The following is a 20,987-nucleotide window of genomic DNA, read 5'->3' on the forward strand; positions in this document are numbered from 1 at the left end:
TGGGCCTGGGGCAGGGATCTCACTCACACTTTACAAGGACCGTCCTGACAGCTTTTCTGGGAAAGAAACTACCAAGGAATAAGTAAACGTTTTTAACAAGATGGCTGACTTTAACCACAGTGGGACTACAAGTGGGAAACAGGAGACTGAATAGGGTAGGTTCAGGTTTACTTCTGAGGATGAGAGACCTAAGTGGGTGAGCACAGCATACAACATGTAATAAACTTTAGCCATAAAATTTTAAATGTTCTTGGCTTCAGACTAACCAATGTTATAACTTATCTACAAAAAGGAATACAGGACCCCAGTCATATATTCACATTTTAATAGAAATTTTATGAACACGACAAAGTTTTAGTGAGTCTACAATGTGAGGAACAAGAATCAGGCCAACTCCTGCATTTCTTTACTCCCCCATCCCCTTCTTAGTCAGTGTCATCTAGAAACATGGTGGCCGAGTCAGTTCACCGATTTGGGTATTGATTTTGAAAACAGAGTTTATTTCTAGAGTAGCTAAAATATGGCTGTGAATGTAGAAAAAAATAGTTAAGTGTGTAATTTTTAGAGTAAAGTCATTGAAAGACCAACCAAATCAGGCTTCTTATTTGACTAGCTAAACTAGGGGCGGGGCAGGGCGGGGCAATTCTAACTCAAAACAGTTTATAATTGGTCAAGCCCTTGTGCAGCGTACACCCAAGCTGAAATTACAGTACGTGCATACATACTTTCTGGGGCTGGCCTCACTCACGAACCAATCAACTGTACATGGTCTGTGTTTATTCATCCTTACAACTAAACAGGCAGAGAAAGAATAGTTTGCTTGGGATGAAACAAACTTTTGGCTGTTCAAAATTGATACTACATTGGTATAAAAGCTGGAAAACTCAAGCATCCCAAAACTCGGTTTCAAATTCAGACAATTTAAACACAGCTGGAGAAATACCTAATGAATTTGATCCATCCTTTCCCCAAAGTATTACATACAATCAAGATACAGTAGGATTTGTACGCAAAACATACTAGGAACTGGAAGATGTTTGGGTAATGGGCACAGAGTTCTTCGACAACTACTGTTTGCAGTTTGCAGAATAAGATAACCTCCTCTAGGAAGAAAAATGTCCCACAGCAGCAGCACTGGATTCCCCAGGGATGAGCAGAGCTGACGGCTTCGTCACGTAACAGGGAACCAAACCTTCTGGCTGCTCACGATATCGCTGAGCTTCCCTTTAATCTTCAGGAAGTGTCTCTTGAACTCTAACCCATCACCCTATTTTAGAAATAATATGAATTAAAAATATAAAAAGATTGTGTCAAAAGAGCACATTCTCATTCCTGGTCAGAGAAACAAACGCCCTTAAATATGTCCAGTTCTTCTTTGCCTCTTCTCTGTTCCTCTCTGAGAATACCGGACTGCAGGTATTTACCAACATTCCACCTTAGTTATGCACTCCATATAAATCTGACTTGTTTGAACAGGATTCTATAACAATTTATGGGTTTCATTAGAGTAGAAACCTTCATACTTTAACTATACCAAAAACCTAGAAAAGAATTATTTCAACCTGTCTCCCACATACAGAACATGAATTACTTTTCGACCTTTCCTAGAACCACACATAAACTCTCAGAAAACATCCATTATATTGCTTTGGTTTTAATATAGAACCAGCTTTTAAACTAAAAATAATAGGTAAGCAAAATGACAATATTAATCAAAAATTTATGAAGTTCATTATAATGTACAAGCTTTTTAATGTCATAACTTTTATTTTAAACATGGGATATGTTCTTCTAGCTGGCCTGCCTAGTCTGGCCTCAGTGAAAGAGGATGTGCCTAGCCTCCCAGAGGAATCCCAGGGAGCTTCCCACCCTCTCAGAGGAGAAGGGGAGAGGGGGGATAGGGGAAGGACTGTGAGGGAGGAGGGCAGTGAGTGGGATGTAAAGTGAATAAGTAAAAAAAATAAAATTTAAAAAAATAGGTTATGGGCTGGAGTGGTGCCTCAGAGGATAAGAGTACTGACTGCTCTTCCAGAGGTCCTGAGTTCAAATCCCAGCAACCACATGGTGGCTCACAACTATCTGTAATGGGATCCGATACCTTCCTCTGGTGTGTGTGAAGACAGCTGTAGTGTACTCATATAAATAAAATAAATCTTTTTTTAAAAAAAGGTTATTATATATGACTCAAAATAATTTAAGTATTATAAAATATGAATTTCAAGTGTCAAAAGGTATAATTTAAATTTTTCTTTTCATTTTCATTTATCTGTATATCTTATAATTAAAAAAAAAAAAAAATTAGGTACAACAGAGTCCCACAAAGGGCTAGTTGAGTTTCTGATCTTCTTGCCAACCGAGTACTGGGAACACAGGCAGATATTGCCACACCTGGCTTTATCTGTGCAGAGGATCCGGTCTCAGAGCTTGTGCACGCTAAGCAAGCACTGTACAAACTGTGATTGATCCCTAGCCCTCGAGATTTTTATATTAAGGAGGATGGGGGGGGGGGGGGGCAGAGGGACAACCAAAAATATAGAAAAACAGATGATAGCAAAAGTCAGTGTTTATAACACTAAATGAAAAAAAAAGAAGCGAGTTACAATATATTTACAAACTAGTTATGAAGATATACTCCAAAACCTTCTGTGGAAGTCTAAACCGCATAGGATGGAACCTTACATGTCATATACCATCTGCATTCCTATGTATACACAGCTAAATCTGTAAATGTGGCATCGTAAGAGTGACACAGTTAGTAGTAAAACAGAACAACTATAACAAACGATAAAATTGCCAGCATTAGTACGCTTACCCTTTGGAGCCATTACTAAAGCTACCCCAAAACAAAAAGCATGCAATGCTTCCACAGTTAATACAAAAACCAAATAAGTAACAGGAAAGTAATGTATGCAGCATGAGCAAAAACATAGGCATAAAATACCTACTCTAGGCAAAAAGAAAATGCACATCCTAGTTGAGAATAGGGTAAGACAGCAAAAGAATTCACCATGCTAATCACAATCGTGCTCAACCCACAAAGCTGCAGAAAGCAACAGTGTAGAGGGGTGGGGACCACTGTACGGAAAACACAAAGCCATTTTGAAAATCTATCTAGAAAAATACTATAAATAAAATATATGAAAAAATACCTTAGAAAGCCGGAAGTCAACCAGTATCTTCTCATCCATTTCTACCAAATTTATTTTGAAAATCAACTTATTGTTTCTTCTATCCATTGTTGATACAGTAACCTAAGGCAATAAAAATAAGGTCAAGCCACATACACACGTGAATAGAAAATACTCTTAACAGTTCTTGTTCAACGGGAGTGTCATGGAGAACACTATACATTTCAAGACTAGAGAGACGGCTCAGGTTAAAAGTACTTGCCCCTCACTCTTCCAGAGGACCCTGGGTCCACTCCTGGCATCCATGCCAGGGGGCTCTCAGCCACCTATGATTCTAGCTCCAAAGGATCTGATGCCTCCACAGACACTAACATACGCATGTACCCTGACACACCGTTTATGCATAAGTGTAAAATTAAAAATCAAAAAAAATCTTACCAAAAAAAAAGAAAGAAAGAAAGAAAGAAAGAAAGAAAGAAAGAAAGAATGCTCTCTCTCTCTTTCCAATCTAAACCAAGCTGTAAGTTAGAACTTTAGTCTAAGTGAACTTGTGGTAAAAAAGAAGGCATTCTAGCAAAGCAGAATTGAAAGAAAAGACAAATAAAAATAATAGGAATAGAATGAAGACTGGAGGTGTAGCTTAGTGGTAAAGCACTTGCCCAGCATACACAATGCCTGAGTTCAATCCCCCAATACTGTAGCCAACCAATCAGTCAAATATATGAGAGAGAAAACAAGGTTATTACAGTACAAGAAGAGCCGGGGGTGGTGGCACACACCTTCTCCGTGAGTTCCAAGTTAGCCTGCTCTACAGAATGAGTTCCAGAACAGCCAGGGCTGTGTTTGTGTTTCAAACAAATACAAAAACTAATGAAAAAACAATACAAGAAAGAAAAGAGACGCTATTTAAGGCTGAAAAGCTGGAACAACAATGTGACAGTGATAGTGAGGGTAAGGAGCTTGGGTGAGATGACTGATGGCAGTCAAGAGCCAGCACCAAGACCCCAAACATGGAGGTGAGGACATCTCCAAGTGCAGCTTAATATAACATTACTAACTTCAGAGGTTTTTGAAAACACAAAACAAACAAACGCAAAAAAATCTTAAAACTTGCAATTGTTTCTTTTTCAAATTAATTACTTTTATTTTTAGAACGTTCACTGATCACTGATAACTTTTACTCAAATATTTAATTTTCTATAGGAAAAGAAATAATGAAAACTAACAAAACATACCTGATTCATACAACTCTTCTTCCACTGATAGCCCAACTTCTCAAAGGTCTCTTTCAGGCATTGGTAAGATTTGTCTGCATCCAATTTAGTGAAGAATCGTGTCATCCTTTTGACCAAGCGCTGCCAGGGGTTCTGCACATCAAAGAAGAAAGCTGAATAAATCCAGTGTGACCAGTTTACAGCAATTAGTCTGATCTTAAGTTTCTTTCCCATAATGGCCTCCTCTAATTATTTCTTACTTTTCCAAATAATATGTATCAACTAAAAGTATTAATGCCATATACCTAAGATTTAAGACCACAAAAATAAAAAGCAACAGTTATTTATCTGAAAGTTGAAATTCCTCACCTGTGAAGATCCAGGGGTACCAAGTAGCTGACTGTTTACAAGCATATGATCAGGACACGTAGGCTGGGAAAAACTGATGCCTTGCACCAGTTTGTCCACATTTGAGGGGCCAGTGTCCCACAAGGAAAGCCCTGTCCGAGGCTCTGGCTGGGAACTAGAGAACTTCACGTTTTCTTCACTGAGAGATTAAGAGAAAAGAAAAGTATGACTTCAATTCTCTGTTTTTAAGGCGGCTTCATTCTTTTTAATTATTCATTTTGTGTTGTTTGTTTGTTTGTTTGTTTGTTTGTTTGTTTGTTTGAGACAATACTGTGTCATGTTGCCTAGATTGGCCTGGCCTGGCACTGTCTATCCTCCTGCCTCAGCCTTCCAATTAACAGTTACCTGGGACTGTAAGTGTGTATAGTACAGAGTCAGACTAAAATTGTCTTTAAATAAAACCCACCAGGATTTTTTTATATGGCACAATCATTCTCATTTTGGTAAAATTACAGGCATTATTAAGTAAAATATATACTTCTTTTTTATGGGGGATAATTACATTTAAGAAACAAACTTAATCTGCTAATCCATGGTAGTGCAAACTTGTAATCACAACACTCAGGAGGCAGACACAGGAGGTTCCATACAAATTTAAGACTAGGGTGGGCTACCCAGTTCCAGTTCAGCCAAGGTTACTTAGTAAAACACTATCTCAAAAGAAAAAAAAAAAGGAAAAAAAGAAAAAATAAAATTTTATGTCTTACCTGGAACCACTATTTATTGGAGAAAAGTCCAAATTGGAATGAATGTGCTTAGAGAATCCACTAGAAGACTCTGACATACCACCTGAAGTAGCACGTGGCCTCTTCGCTCCTGAAAAAAGGAACAAATGCAAATCCTCTATTCAAGTATTTAATCCAACTAGCATTTTGAATAAATAAAGCCACATCTAAATCCATTTACTGAATACAAAGCAATATAAAATAAACAATTTTTTCTTAAACAACTTTATGTTTAAACAAAGAAATGTTACCCTAGTGCTTCACTAAGGCCACAAGTTTAATGCCATCTTTTATGAGTAAACATGATGTTCAACAAAAGAGTAGCTCATAACTAGAACTTTTAAAATTTTTAAATAACTCAGTAAAGAACGACAATCAATAAAAATAAGACCCTCAGCTAGACTACTACAGTCCATGCTACTTGTCTCCTCACACTTCCTAAGAATTCTCAAAACTTCTACTCTCTTCTGAGATTAGCAATACCGCCCACCATTCCATCATTCTTAGCATAATATGCTATCCTACTTTTAGAATAATGCTAACAGACATAAAATAGCACAGTATGTCACTACCACCACATACACACACACACACACACACACACACACACACACACACACACACACACACACACAAAGTGCCCTCAGAAGCCAAAGGGTACCTGAGTTAGAAATGTTTGTGGGCCTCCTTGTGGGTGCTGGGAATCAGACCCAGGTCCTCTAACTGCTGAACCACGCCTCCAGCACCAACCTCCCAAACCTTAACACTCTACTGAGTAAAAACAAAGTTCAGTTCAGTAAGGTGATGCTGATTCTCTAACTGCTTACTACCTTACTTACAATGAAGTGAAATAATGCAAACAAACAAACTGGGAAAGGTGCGTACAGTTTGAAAGTTTTCTGCTTGCCAGTGCCCAAGGAAGGTGAGAGAGTAACACATGTAAAGAAGACTCAGACAGGGAAGGAAGGTATTGCTAGACACAAGGAATAAGTTCTCATCATCCAAAACGAAAGTCTATGGAAGAAGTGCGAAAGAGAAAAAAAATTGTTAATTCAGTTTGGGACAAATCATGCTTGATTGAAATGTAGTACATCAACAGATAGTCCTAAGAGAGGGACTGCAGAGATGTCTCAGGGGTTAAGAGCACTTTTTGTTCTTGCAAAGGACCCAGGCTCGGTTCCCAGTAGTCACATCACAACTCACAACATCTGTACCTCCTGTTCCAGGGGATCCAGTGCCCTCTTCTGCCTTCAAGGACCCCCAGGCACACATGTGTAGTGTGTACACACACACAGACACACACACACACACACACACACACACACTCTCTCTGCCCCTCCCCCTCCCCTGCAGAGTTTGTGGTATTTTATAAGTATCTATGTTTCACAAAAGAAACCTCTTTTTTACCTCTGTTAAGTGGTTTGTTGTACCATCTATCTTTTTTAATGTCTGGGATGGTGATCCTTGCTGATGGATTCTCAACTAGAATTTTATGAAGCAAAGCTGAAAAGAAAACAAGACAGTATTTGTAAAAGAGGTACACAGATTAGACAAACTTTCAAAGACACAAAAGCCAGAAACATGATATACACCTACAGCCTCAATAGTTGAGAAGCACAGGCAGGATGCTTGAGGCCAGCTTGGGAAATATATACATTAGTTTAAAAAAAGAATTCATACAATTTCCAACATCCCAACATCAAAAATGTAAGCCAGGGGACTGGTGAGATGGCTCAACAGTTATCCAGCAACCATAAGGTAGGTAACTCACAACCATCTATAAAGGGATCTGATGCCCTCTTCTGGCACGTAGGTGTACATGCAGAAGAGCACTCCTACATTTAAAAAAAAATACATATATAAATCAATTATTTTAAACCAAGAATAAAAAAGTGACCAGCTTGTAGTCCCATCATTCAGAAGGCTGAGAGGATGCCACAGTCAGGTCCAGCCTGAGATTCAAGACAGCATGGGCTAACACAGACCTTGTCTCCCAGAATAAACAAGCCATCTGAACACCAGCATCTGAAGGTGGAGACTGAAGGTAAAGATCATCCTCTACTACACAGCTGAGCGCAGGGTTCAGCTTGGGCTAAACAAGACCATTTCAAAATCAAAGCCAAAAGCAATCAAACACAAAAATTAAACCACACAAACAGCAAATGAGAACACAAAGAATTTTACAAAGAAAAAAAAATCAGAATAGAAAACACCTTTCTCAGCATGACAATATAAGTCAAAATCACAAGTGACAAGAATTTAGGTATGAAAACTTTAAAACATCTGCACATTAAAACATCCGGCAAAACTAAAATGAATAATAAACTCTAGGAAGTACTGTAACAAATGTTACATACATTAATGCATTTTTTGAAAAACCCCCAAAGGATTAAGAAAAACTATAAATTTCACTTCATTTCAGAGTAAAACTAAAAAGCTAGTAAGTTACACACTCGGTATTAATATTAAATTTAAAATAAAATTTAAGAGACAGCATCAGTTACAGCCTTACTGGTTAAAAAAATTCATCTTTGCCAGTCATTGTGGTGTGCACACTTAATCCCAGTATTCAGTAGGTGGAGGCAGAGGCAGACCAATCTCTCTAAATATGAAAGTCAGCCTGGTCTATTATCATATAGTAAGTTCCAGGCCAGCCTGATCTACATAGTGAGTTCCAGGCCAGCCAAGGATACAGTGAAACCCAGTGTTTCAAAATACAACAAGAAAGTAACACGAATAAATGACAAAAATGGTACAAACTTAAAAAGTAAATTTATAAAATAAGCCATAACACTTTTAAAAAAAAATACAGACAAACCCTGCAATCTTGTTTATGGGAGAAGAAAAAAACTTTAAGCAAATAAAGAAGACCCCAGCATCAAGTAACATGAATGCTTATCCATGTTCTTCTCTAGAAGTGAAGTTAAGGGAAAACCTACATCTCTAAACCAGAAGGGTAAAACATAGCCACACACTGAGTGCCATCAATCTTTAAAAGTATGATCCAGGCTCATAATTAAAGATGTAGGAAATACTGAGCATCAAAACTGAGTTATGAAATATGATTTACCTTTTGCAAAAGCATATACTGATAACTAATATATAGTATACATTTGCTATATATGTTTTTTAAAATATTTTTAAAAGGCTATTTCCAAATGCCACAACTATAGAGTTGTTTCTTCCCTCCCTCTTCACTTACATTTTCTGAGTTGGCTAAAAGGACTAAGGAGAAGAAAAAAGGAAGAAGGAAGACAGAAGAGGAGGAGGAGGATTACGACGACAACAAGAAGGGAGATTAAAAAAAAGAAAGTTAAGAAAAATCAGCTAACATGACACCACAGAATTTTATTACCCACAGAATTAATACTTTCTTTTTTAAGATTTATTTATTTATTTGAGTACACTGTTGCTTTCTTCAGACACACCAGAAGAGGGCATCGGATCCCATTACAGATGGTTGTGAGCTACCATGTGGTTGCTGGGATTTGAACTCAGGACCTCTGGAAGAGCAGTCAGTGCTCTTAACCGCTGAGCCATCTCTCCAGCCCCAGAATTAATACTTTCAAACAACCTACTTACCCAGAGGAGCAGAATCAATTTTTTTCCAAGGATTGAGATAGGTTTTCTTTTCTTTCCAATCAGAATATTCTTGACAGCTATCACTGGGCTGGTCCCAAGGCAATTCTAAAAATAAAACAAGTTACAGTCTTTGAGTGTTCATAAAATTATGTAACAAATATTTCAAGGAAAAATAATCACACAAAAGAAAAATGAACAATGTATAAAAGAATACAATTTTCATCCACAGTAGTTCAATATGGTTTTCACGCTGTTTCACAAAAACTTATTCTTTTTAAAGCTATCATATTAAGGTTGGAGATACAACTTAGTAACAGGATTTTTGCCTTGCAGGTGTTGGGCCCTGGGTTTAATCTCCAGCAACCCCAAAGGAGGTGTTGAGATTTTTAATTTAATGGTTATACTTCATGAAAATAAACCTCTGGGTTACGAGTGAGTGTCAAGGGAGTTAAGAATAAGATATAAATTACAATAGGTTGAATGTTTGCTTCCTTCTCAAGTTTACACTGAAATCCCAACCCCCAAGGGGAAGAATGTGAGAGCTCGTTTGGAGACTCTAGCAGAGAGAGTTGTCCTCTTCAACTGAACTCACGCCAGCGTCACCAGGCAGATCAGCCAAATTAGCCCCAGCAATCAATGAAGGGCCAGCATTCCAACCAGATCACTCACTCTCACACTCCCACTGTGGAGGTGGGGCCTTTGTGGGGTGACTGGGTCATGAGTATGAAAGCCCTCAAAAGCAGGATTTGGGTCCTTCTGAAGACACTAAAGAGTCTGCCTCTCCTCTCAGTAAGGTGGTCAACTATAAGGCAGGAAGAGAGAGGGCCCTCAGAAAATGATCATGCTGGCAACTCCACTGCAGACTGCAAGCCTTCATGATTTGTATGAAATAAATCTGTATGTAATGCACTCACTGAATGGTACTTAGTAACTGTAGCCCAAGGCGATGAGTTAAACACTAACATAAAACTACTAGAGAGCTGGAAAGATGCACCCACGACTAAAGGTTTACAACCTTTCTATCACAGAACTAAGATTCCCTTGGGTTATTTCATTTTTATTATTTTGGTATAAGAAATCTGACTTTTCAGAGAATAGAAGTTTTCTCATGATTACGCAGCCTTACCTCCAGCCAACATTGCAGTAAGCACTATTCCACAGGACCAAACATCAACTGGTTCTGCGTGAAATTCTTTCCTCTTTAGAAGCTCTGGAGCGACATAAGGTAAAGTCCCACACATCTTGTTCAGTAAGCGCTCACGATTATTATGCCGAAACACTGTTGCCAAGCCAAAGTCAGAGATTTTGAGATTATCTAAGCCAAAAGAAAAAAAGACAACACTGGATTAAAAGATCTGCAAATATATATACATATATATAAATTATTGGAAATAACGCTGGTTTTGCTTAGGGCTTATAGAACTTTTCTACCTGAAAATAAGCAAAAGAAATCTATGGATGTCACAGGCTGGTCCAAGGACCCCCAGCACATAGGTAGCAGAGGGCTGCCTTGTCCGGCTTCAGTGGGAGAGGATGCACCTAATCCTTTATAGACTTTATGCCCAGGATGGGTGGATAATTAGGGGGAGGGGTGCCCCTCTCAGAGGCAAAGGGAAGGCGGGGAAGGAAGAAGAACCCTTTGAGGAGGTACAGGAAGGGCGGCAATGTTTGCAATGTAAATAAATAATTAATAAAAATAAATAAATCTATGCATATGTAAAAGAAAAGGTAAAAGGCACTGTCATTTATACTGAACTTAGCAAAGACCTCATCTTCTTAACTAACCAGTTTGTACCAGGTTAAATAAGGATGCTGTGAATGCCCTCCTGGAAAACCAACCCAGGAAGACAGCAGAACAAAACCCTTCCCTGAGAGCTGTGGAGGGTACGGAGTCATCGGCAACGCAGGGGACTAAGCGCTGGTTCTCTTGCATGCAAGTGACAGGCACTGTGTCAGTCAGTGCAGGTAGGAAATAACAGTGAGACTGAGAAACTGTGGTATACTAGCCTTGAAAATACAGACGTCATTAAATGTTATAGCAAAGGGATCTAAGAAATTAAGGACCCTATTATGAGGGATTATCAAGTACAACCTTTGTAAAAGCAGTCTGGCCAAAGTGTCAAAATTTGAAATATTCACTCTTTGAACTAACAATTCTCACTAAGATCATTCCCATCCACAGCAGAAACTCCACAAATTCACAAACGTAGGGATATTTCTAGTAGTATCGGTCATAAACGTCCATCGATACATGACAAGTATAATACCTATGTACGATGGATATAGAAGTAGTTAACAAAAACAAAGCACACAAACTCATATGGAATCAGATACGTAAGAAAAAGGCTAGTAGCATAACATCTCTCATACATGAACGTGTTCATACTGAGTAATTACTGCATTTTAAGTTAGGAACAAATGCCACCAAGTAAAAGAACCTTTAAAAGTCAATTGTGTTCACACCACACAACATATAAACTCCCATATTGCTTACCTACATTTAATTTTGAGAGATATGTTGCAATTATATCTTTTTAATAATTATAAATGATAGAAATCTAGGCCGACTACTGGGATTACAACTTCTAGATAACAGTCACTTTAAATACTAACGGTTTAGCACAGTTTAGTATCTTTTGGGTTTGGTTTTTCATCACATCTGCAACATAATATTGTTAAGTGAGAAAACTACACATAATGAATTCAAAATTTAGGGGTCTGATTTAGGAATATATTTATGAAGAACAGAAGGAAAAATTTTAGATAGTGGAGTTTTTGTTTCTTTAGCCTATTAAATATTGAATAGAAACAAAATAAATATACAAGAACAACAGTATAATCAAAATGCACTTACCAGACACTCATCTTAAGAAACACTTGTATGAAATTCTTAAATTAATAAAACCATATTTAAGTCAGGTGCTGGCAGTGGCAGTGCATGCCTTTAATCCCAGCAGAAATTAAAGGGAGGCAGAGGTAGGAGGATGACTGAGTTCAAGGCCAGCCTGGTTTACACTGCGAGTTCCAGGAGAGCCAGTGAGTGCTACACAGAGAAACTCTCTCAAAAAAAAACCTAACCAGATAAATGGATGAATGGATGGATGATAGATAGATAGATACACAGACAGACCAGACCAGACCAGACCAGACCTCACCTCTGAGTTCGAGGCCAGCCAGGGATACAGAGAAACTCTGTCTCAAAGAATCAAAATAAATAATTTTAAAAAGAAGAACAGAACCGGGCAGGAAAGACAGTTCAGTGGTTAAGAGTGCTGACTGCTCTTCTAAAGAACCCAACTTCAAATCCCAGCACTCACATGGTGGCTAACAACTATCTATAACTCCATCTCTGAGAGGGCCCAATACCCTCTTCTGGTCTCCACCAGCACTGTGTGCACAAACATATGCAGGCAAACAAAACAGACACACACCCCCTTGCCTTTTCAGCACCACCTACAAGTTTTGCTTGTTACCTGTTTCTATTCCTAAACCATAATTTGGGTTTTGGACTTCATAAAAACAGGCAATATGTTAAGTTCGGGCTTTTGTTGTGTTTGTGTTTTGTTACATTTTGTCTACATCATTTTATCTGTGAAATTCATCTGCCATTGCTTATAATTGTAACTTATGCATTTCATAATTTCTCTGTCTTATAGTTGGTAGATATTTGAGTTGCTCTGAAATTTCTACTAACTAATAATTCTATGAGAATTTTTTTTTTACTTATTTAATTTTAAGAGAAAGTCTTTCTGTGTAGCCCTAGCTGACCTGGAACTTGCTCTGTAGACCAAACTTGCCTTGAACTCCGAGGTCTACCTGTCTCTGCCTCCCAAATGCTTGCATTAAGCACCACCAAGCTATTTTTTTATTTATTCTTTAAATACAGATTTATTGACCCAGTTAGTTAGTTAGTTAGTTAGCTAGCTAGTTTTGAGTCAGGGTTTCTTTGTGTAGCCCTGGCTGTCCTGGAGCGAGCTCTGAAGACCAGGCTGGCCTCAAGCTCACAGAGATCCACCTGCCTCTATCTCCCAAGTGCTGGACCTAAACTTGTGCACCACCACAATGTGGCTAACTATGAGCACTTTTAGATGTGGATGTTGATTTATTTAAACTCAGGTGTGAAGACAGGTGTTTACTATATTACAAATATATATAAACATTTTGCGTGTTAATGTTATGTATTTTTTCTTAGCATACCAATCAGTGGTTTCCTTATGACGTATGAGTGAACAGACCTCAAGACAATAAAAGCTGTACAGGATAAGCCTATAGCCAACATCATTCAAAATGAAGAAAAACTTGGAAGCAATCCCACTGAAGTCAGGAATAGGGATGTCTACTATCCCCACCCATTCCTTTTTACCACTTACTGTGCTTGAAACAGTCATTGGAACAATAGGCAAAAGAAGGAAATTAAAGGGACATAAGAAGTCTTACTACCCCTATTTGCAAATGACCAGAAAACCTCTAAAAATTATAAATAAATTCAGCAGTGTGGTATGATACAGAATCAACTTGAACAAACCAGTAACTTTTCTTTTTTTTAAATATTTATTAATTTATTTTATGTATGAGTGACCTATCTGCATACCAGAAGAAGACACCAGATCCCAGTATAGGTGGTTGTGAACCAGCATGTGGTTGCTGGGAACTGAATTCAGGACCTCTCAAAAAGCAGACAGTACTCCTAGCCACCGAGCCATCTCTCCACCCCAATCAATAACCTTTCTATACAAAAAAATATACAGAGAAAGGGAGCATGAACACACGCCTATTCACAATAGCCCCAAGGAAAAATAAAACATCTAGGAATAAACCTGTCCAAGCGGGAAGGCTAATCTTGGTTGCAAACATTTGGAAGTAACTAAAACCCAAGAAAGCAGGGTGCACCTGGGAGGGATTTTTCTTGATTGCGTCATTTGAGGTGGGTGACCCACCCTGGATCTGGGCCACACCTTCTGGTGGCAGCTCACATACAACATGGAAGAGGGAAGCTTTGTTTTCTGTCTGTCTGTCCTCACTTGCACTAGCATCTATCCTAACCCCCTCCTCGGCTGGTGTTAGAACATGTCCTCTGACAGTAGTCAATGGTGCAGAACAAATAACAAGTACCAGAGGGAGTGCAGGGGTGGGGCTTCGCTGCTGGGGAGATTGGACACTGATCAAGCCACTCTGAAAATTAGGACAGAAAATGTTCAAAAAACCACAAACAAATCTACTGTATGTATGACCGAGCTATATTACCGGTCGGCACATGCCCAAAGGATCTGACCTTCTACTCCACAGGTATCTGCTCAGCCATGGTCATTACTGCTCTGTTCACAACAGCTAGGAAAAAGAAACAACCTTAATGTCCTACAGCTCAATAACTGATAATGAAAAGTTATCTATGACTATGGAATACTAGTCATCTGTAAAGAAATATGAAATCATGAAACAGATGAAACTAGAAAAATCATACTGAGTGAAATAGCCCAGACCCATAAAAACAAACACGGCGTGTTCTGTTGAGATTAGGTCTTCTGCTATGTACTGCACTGCTCAGGGCGGGCCCCCAAGACCTGGTTGCCCCAAAGATGATAGAGTGCGCATATAGACCCAAGTGACACTATGTGACCTTGCCCCCAAGTTATTTCTACAGTAGTAATTTTGTCTTGTCTACAGCCTATAGCTGGACAGAATTGAGATGGGCAGGGCTTCGTGTTCCCGGAGACCACAAAGGGGGTGGGGGAGGGGGAAGAAGGTGGGACAGGAGGAAGCCACTATGGGTTACATAAGTCATGAAATAATGGCCATGTAGGTTGGCTAATTGGAATTAAAAGCAGCCCAGACAAAACATGGCAAATTATATAATGGGATTACTGGATGGGAAAGCGACATAATAGCAGAGGGTAGGTATGCGCCCAGCTCTTGTGCTGATTAAGGCTTATTATAAATATAAAGGTTGTGTGTGTTTTGTCCAGGAACTAAATGGTCAAAGGTGGGGTAGAAACCCCAGATTAGGATTAAATAATTTCTACAACATGTTCTCTACAGATGTGAGGACATATCCTAGAGTAACTACAGAAATCGTTACAGAATAGAGGAGAATACACAGATACAAGTGATCTGACAAGGAAAAGGGGGAAAGAGAGGTAAGGCTCCAATTGAGGGACAGGATAAGTGCAGGCAGAAGAACTTTCAGTAGCAGGAAGGATTTCTGAAAATGTCAGAATCATACCATTAACTATCTACTTAAAAATAACGATAATACACAGAAGCCAGTGAGGAAGAAGAAAAAGACATGTAGACAATGGAAGATAATTAAGGAGCAAGAAATAAGCTCACACAGCTACGACCACCTTTTTTTTCCTTCATGTTTTGTTTTTGTTTTGTTTTGTCTTGTCTTGTTGAGACAGGCTCTCTCTATATTGCCCTGGAACTCACTCTGTTGACCAGGCTGACCTAAAACTCACTAAGATCCACTTCTCTCTCTTCCTCCCAAATACTGGGATTAGAGGTGTATGACATTTTTATTTTTATGTGCATGGGTGTTTTACCTGCACATGTCTGTATACCATGGAGGCTGAAAGAGGGGGTCCTATCTTCTGGAATTGGAGTTACAGACAGTTGTGAGCTGCCACGTTGGATGCTGGTAAGAGAAGCCCAGGAACAGCAGCCTGTGCTCTGACCCATTTCTCCAGCTCCTAACCCCAGCCACCCAATTTTTAAACAAGTGTTAAAAACATACATAGGAAAAGGTCTCCATCCTGAGCACAGTGTTAGAAAAGTCAGATAAACTAAAGGATGGCATTAAGCCATCTTTCATCTCCCATCCAAGTACTAACCAGGCCCGACTCTGCTTAGCTTCCGAGATCAGACAAGATCGGGCGCGTTCAGGGTGGTTTTATGCTATAGAAAAATCATCTCTCATACTTAGCACAAAACCGTATTCGAAAAGATCAAAGCCCTTAAGATGACTTAAATTCTGAATAAACTGATGGAGAAAAACAAGCAACTCCAAGATGAGAATAAGCACAGCAAGGGCAGAGAAGGCTACAGCCAACAGGATGACAGAAAATGTCCTCCAATATGTGACATGAGCTTGATATCTACAACGTCCGCAGATCTCCAAAATTTAAACCAAAACACAAAGCATCCAATCAACAAATAGATGGATGAATTTAACAGATAATTCCCTAACAAAACACACAAAAACTGTTTTCAAAAGACTAGGTATTTCTCTGCCTGATCCACAACTATATCATTAAAGTCTTGTGAAATCCAAAAACAGTCTCTGAAACTTCCATAAATTCTTAGCTTTTTTTTTTTTTGGGGGGGGGGGGGGCGGGGGTTGTTTTTGTTTGATTGGTTGTTTTATTGTTTTGTTTTGTTGTTTGGGTTTTTGTTTCTTTTTTGGTCCCTGTATTTCAGTAATGTGAAAGCCTGGGTTGGGTCTATATGACTATCCTAATAACATTAACGAGGGCTGGAGACATGGCTCAGCAGTTAAGAGCTCTTCCAGAGGTCCTGAGTTCAGTTCCCAGCAACCACGTGGTGGCTCAAAGCCATCTAAACTGAGATCTGATGCCCTCCTCTGGCAGGCAGGTGTACATACAGACGGAGCACCCATGCATTAAATAGATAGATAGCATTAACAAAAGGTTACTCTTACCCCTTTCATCCAAGAGGAGGTTTTCTGGTTTAATATCCCTGTGAGTTATTCCAATGCCATGAAGATAAACCTAAGTGGGAAGTCAGAGCAGTAGAAGTTAGCGACTCACATGATGATGATGCTCGTTTTACGGAAGGCAAAAGAGGCTGCAGTACCTACCACCCCCGCCATGAGCTGATGGAAAAACCTCTGAGCATCTTGTTCAGGCATCCCTATGTCTGGCTCTGTAAGACATAATATTGATGGTCTACTGAAAGATCATAATCAGGCACCAACCACATAGGCTCTGAATCCATATCTCACTATGTCTGTACTTAAGCAAACAGAAACTTATACTATCAAAAGACCCAAGTCCACTAACAAATACATCACCAAGTAACTCACATCTTCCTAGAGACTAGTGAAAATAAGCTAACATCATAGGGAAATAATTTAAAGGTATCAAAGTACTTTAATCTTATACTAACCCCAACGGACTTCATTTCCTTCTAAACACAAGTCTGGGATTGGAAAGATAGCTCAGCAGTTAAGAGCACTGGCTACTCTTCCAGAAGACCAGGATTTGACTCTCAGCACCCACACGACTCACAACCATCTGTCAGTTCCCAGGGAATCCAGTGCCCGCTTCAGGCCTCTTGTAGCATCAGACATGCACACGGTACACAGAATATAAAACAGCCATAAAATAAATAAAAATAATTTTAAGTAATTCCCATTGTTCCAGTCTGACTACCAACAGGGAAGTCATGTACAATTTCACTATATTGCGGACTTAAATCATAAAACTCTTACATTACAAAGTCAAGAATGTCTGAATTTTACTCCAAATTTACTGTTACATAAACAATTCTAAAATAAAATTGATCGAACATTTAAAAATGCAGGTGAGAGTTGGGTAGTGGTGATAGACACCTTTAATCCCAGCCCTGAGGAAGCAAAGGCAGATAAATCTCATGGTCAGCCTGGTCTACAGAGTGAGTTCCAGGACAGCCAGGGTTACATGGAGGAACCTTTTCTCTAAAAACCAAACAACCAGATGACAGCCTGGTTTAGTACAGACCAGTTGATGGGCCTGTGGAGAGATGGTGGGTTTAATCTCCAGAAACACACAACATATAGACTTGATCAGTAAAATAGTTATCTTAAATCTTCTCCATACCTATTCTATCAAAGAGTTCTCCTCCACTACAGTACTCCAGAAACAGGTACTGGATGTTGCCTTCCCTCCTGTGGCCATAGAATTTCACTACATTCTCATGATTTAACATCTTATTGATGCAGATCTCTTTCTTAATATTTTCTGGGCAGTCTATGGCCCGCTTCATGTCTACAATTTTCACTGCAACAGCTTCTTCAGTTATTCTATTCACAGCAAGTTGAACTCTTAAAAAGAGAGAGAGAGAGAGAGAGAGAGAGAGAGTGAGTTACAACATTTTCACCTCAGAATTCCATTTCTCCTACATCTTCAAAAGATTAGTGACGCACACCTGTAATTCCAACCTTCTAGAGAGAGACAAAGGGGTCTAAGTTCAAGCCAGCCCAGCCTGGACTACAAAGAAACTTTCAAAGCAGGGAGTGATGATGTGTACAAGTCTTGGATCCCAGCACATGAGAAGCAGAGGCAAGGGCTGGAGAGATGGCTCAGCCGTTAATGGCTAGGCTCACAACCAAAAACCTAAGAGAAACAGAGGCAAGCAGAGCGCTTGGAGTGAGTTTGAGGCCAATGAGACTCTCTACAAACAAAACTGGGGAGGGGGGGAGGGGGGTGCATTGAGGGGTCACCTAGAACGATGGCTCAGCATTTCAGTGCACTTGCTTCAGACCTCAGTACAGTTTCCAGCACCCACGTGGTAGCTCATATAACCCATCTGTAATTCCCAGTTCTGGGGGAATCCCACACCTTCTGGCCCTCTGTCAGCCCTGAACACATGTAGTACACTAACATGCAGGCAAGCAAACACACATATTAAGAAAACACATAAATCTTAGGACGAAAAAAAAACTTCAAGAAATTAAATGTAACACATCCCGAACTATTCTTCCTTTCTTCATCAAGGAAAATGAAATGGCCTCTGCCATGGTCTCCCGAGCAATGAGACCAGAGATGAGTGCTTCAGTGAAGGCTCCAAGTCTTGGAAACATGGAAACCTGGTGTGTGTACTGATGAGGCTTTGAAAAACAGTAACAAGGCTGGATTACATCACATGTACACATGATCTGGCCCCACGGCAGCATTCCTTTCCCTTTATGAATCTCATGCATATATGCCTGAGCACCTCTGAGGTAAGAGCCACTAATTCTATCATCAGATGAAGAAACAAAGACACATAAAGCTCGCTCAGGAACACAAAACACAACTAGGATCCGCTGAGTGTGAGGGTCTCCAGTCAGGCTGGATGCCGCCAGGGTCTTTTCATTATCTCATTTAAAATTTTAAGACACGTGGTTTGTTAGGGAAATGATTTTCTTATAAAAGAAAAATTTAAAAAAAAAAAAAAAAACTGGATCGACTAACATGGGATTGTAATACCTACCTGGGAGGCTACAGTGTGCCACAAGTATAAGGCCAAAGCTGGGCAATTTAACAAGATTTTGATCTGAACAAAATCAAACGCAAAAAGAAATTTGTTGTTCGTTTGATAGGCCTAAAAATGTAGCTCGTCGCAGAGCATAGGCCCAGCATGTGTGGTGATGTGTGGTGATGTTCAATGTCCACTATGACAAAAGAGGAGGGACAAGTGTGGAGAAGTAACTTCACTCAGAGCCTTGATTTACAAATGCAAATATCCATGCTCTTTGCCACTTGGAATAAAGGATTTTTTTAAGTGTGTATTCAGACAAGAGATAGAAAACTAAAACAAGCAAAGAGGTAATATTTTAATAGGGATTGTGGAGATGGCTAGGCAGGTTAAGCCGCTTGCTGTCAGGCCTGATGATCAGAGTTCAGTCCTCTGAACCCTCAACAGAACCAGCAAGTGTCTTCTGACCTCCACAGGTACATCCATGGCAGAACGAACACACACACACACACACACACACACACACACACACACTAAAATGAGGGCTCAAACTTACTCTGCATAGGAACCTTCTCCCAAAGTTTGCACCAGATCCCAGTCTTCAACAAAAGTCAGGCGCGCACGCGCGCGCACACGTGCACACAGACACCCACACACACTAAAAAATTTAAATGAGGGCTCAAACTTACTCTCCATAGGCGCCTTCTCCCAAAGTTTGCACCAAATCCCAGTCTTCCACAAAAGGCACTGCCATGACTCCAAGCACAGCAACTGTAAAATGCAGGATTCCAGAAAATACGGGCGATGAGTGTAAATTCTCATCACCTGTAATGCCGTTGAGCCATGTCTCCTGCCATGATTCCGCACGACTTTGTTTTCCCTTTACATCTCATCCATATTTACCCAAATCATAAAGCTAAATTTAAACATTTTGCCCTGTATATCACAAATCCTGTTTCTACGATAGACCTCCGCCTTTATGCAAAACTGAACACTTGCTTAGCTGGAAGTAACTGCTAAACAAAACAAAACAAAAGCTTTCAGATGAATGACCCGGAAAGGGAGTTGGGGGCAGGACAGGGCAGGGCAGGGCAGGGTGCCGGGGTGGGGGACAGCTGGGTGTAACTAAGGGAATTACTTCCAGAGCAGCCCCTCCTCCCACCCGCTCACTTCCAATTCCCACCCCAACCGCACGTGTCCCCAGCACCGGGAGGGCACGGGGCGGGGCCAAGCCGCGGAGAGAAGCGGAAGGCAGGGACCCCCTAAAGCCGGAAAAGCATGCGAACCCCGGAGGCTTACAAAAAGCTCTGGTCCCTGTACGCTGGAGAGCCGCAGACCACCGGTTCCAGCCCGCACTCCGGGCGGCCCTCCCACCTCTCCGCTCATCTGGGCCACTCCCTCACCATGCCAGCCCGCACTAATCAAGCCCTCTGGGTACTTTGCTGGAGTTCTTTCCCACCGTTCAGGACGCCCTTCTCACCAAGCAGTCCTTTGCCAGCTGCCACAGGAATCCAAGTGCACAGCTTTTCCCGCCAAAACCTGCTTGCGTCATGCTGTCGCAAAAGCGCACACCTTTGCCGTAAAGTGGGCCGGCGCGCGTTGTCCTATCCCGAGCTCTACCGAGGAGCAATTTCGGTAGACTGACCGAGCAAGGGCCCCTCCTTCAAGTACTGGGCGTGCTTGGTTGGAGTTCTGATGCGGCCGCGGTAAGACACAGGCTAATGAGATTTGGTATTGACGACTGCTTTGGTGAGAAG

At 40.3% G+C, this 20,987-nt stretch overlaps 1 protein-coding gene across 7 annotated transcripts; it reads right to left on the bottom strand.

Annotated features, from left to right (window-relative positions):
- Nucleotides 1-308: 308 nt before the first annotated feature.
- Chek1 (checkpoint kinase 1) lies at nucleotides 309-20,759 on the bottom strand. Of its 7 annotated transcripts, none has more exons than XM_008766042.4 (13): nucleotides 20,634-20,759; nucleotides 19,920-20,001; nucleotides 17,871-18,094; nucleotides 16,871-16,935; nucleotides 16,712-16,781; nucleotides 10,184-10,372; nucleotides 9,058-9,162; nucleotides 6,883-6,978; nucleotides 5,458-5,566; nucleotides 4,712-4,889; nucleotides 4,364-4,495; nucleotides 3,150-3,251; nucleotides 309-1,267 (listed from the first exon to the last, which is right to left on the bottom strand). In XM_008766042.4, the coding sequence occupies exons 2-13, from the start codon at nucleotides 19,982-19,984 to the stop codon at nucleotides 1,172-1,174; spliced, it is 1,431 nt and encodes a 476-aa protein (XP_008764264.1). In that variant the 5' UTR covers nucleotides 19,985-20,001; nucleotides 20,634-20,759; the 3' UTR covers nucleotides 309-1,171. The 7 variants fall into 7 exon arrangements, with proteins under 7 accessions (XP_008764264.1, NP_536325.1, XP_008764265.1 ...); NM_080400.2 differs by having other exon boundaries at nucleotides 20,711-20,735; XM_008766043.3 differs by having other exon boundaries at nucleotides 20,530-20,718.
- Nucleotides 20,760-20,987: the final 228 nt, after the last annotated feature.

The sequence above is a fragment of the Rattus norvegicus genome, chromosome 8, assembly GCF_036323735.1.
Source record: "Rattus norvegicus strain BN/NHsdMcwi chromosome 8, GRCr8, whole genome shotgun sequence".
Taxonomy (NCBI): Eukaryota; Metazoa; Chordata; class Mammalia; order Rodentia; family Muridae; genus Rattus; species Rattus norvegicus.

Bases quoted from the DNA above. Each gene is read 5' to 3' on its own strand.
- Chek1 (XM_008766042.4), bottom strand. From the start codon at position 19,984: ATGGCAGTGCCTTTTGTGGAAGACTGGGATTTGGTGCAAACTTTGGGA. The intron at 3,252-4,363 runs GTATGTTTTGTT...TTATTGCCTTAG, and splicing joins AGAAGAGTTGTATGAATCAG to GTTACTGTATCAACAATGGA. The intron at 1,268-3,149 runs GTATTTTTTCAT...TTTCTAAAATAG, and splicing joins TTGACTTCCGGCTTTCTAAG to GGTGATGGGTTAGAGTTCAA.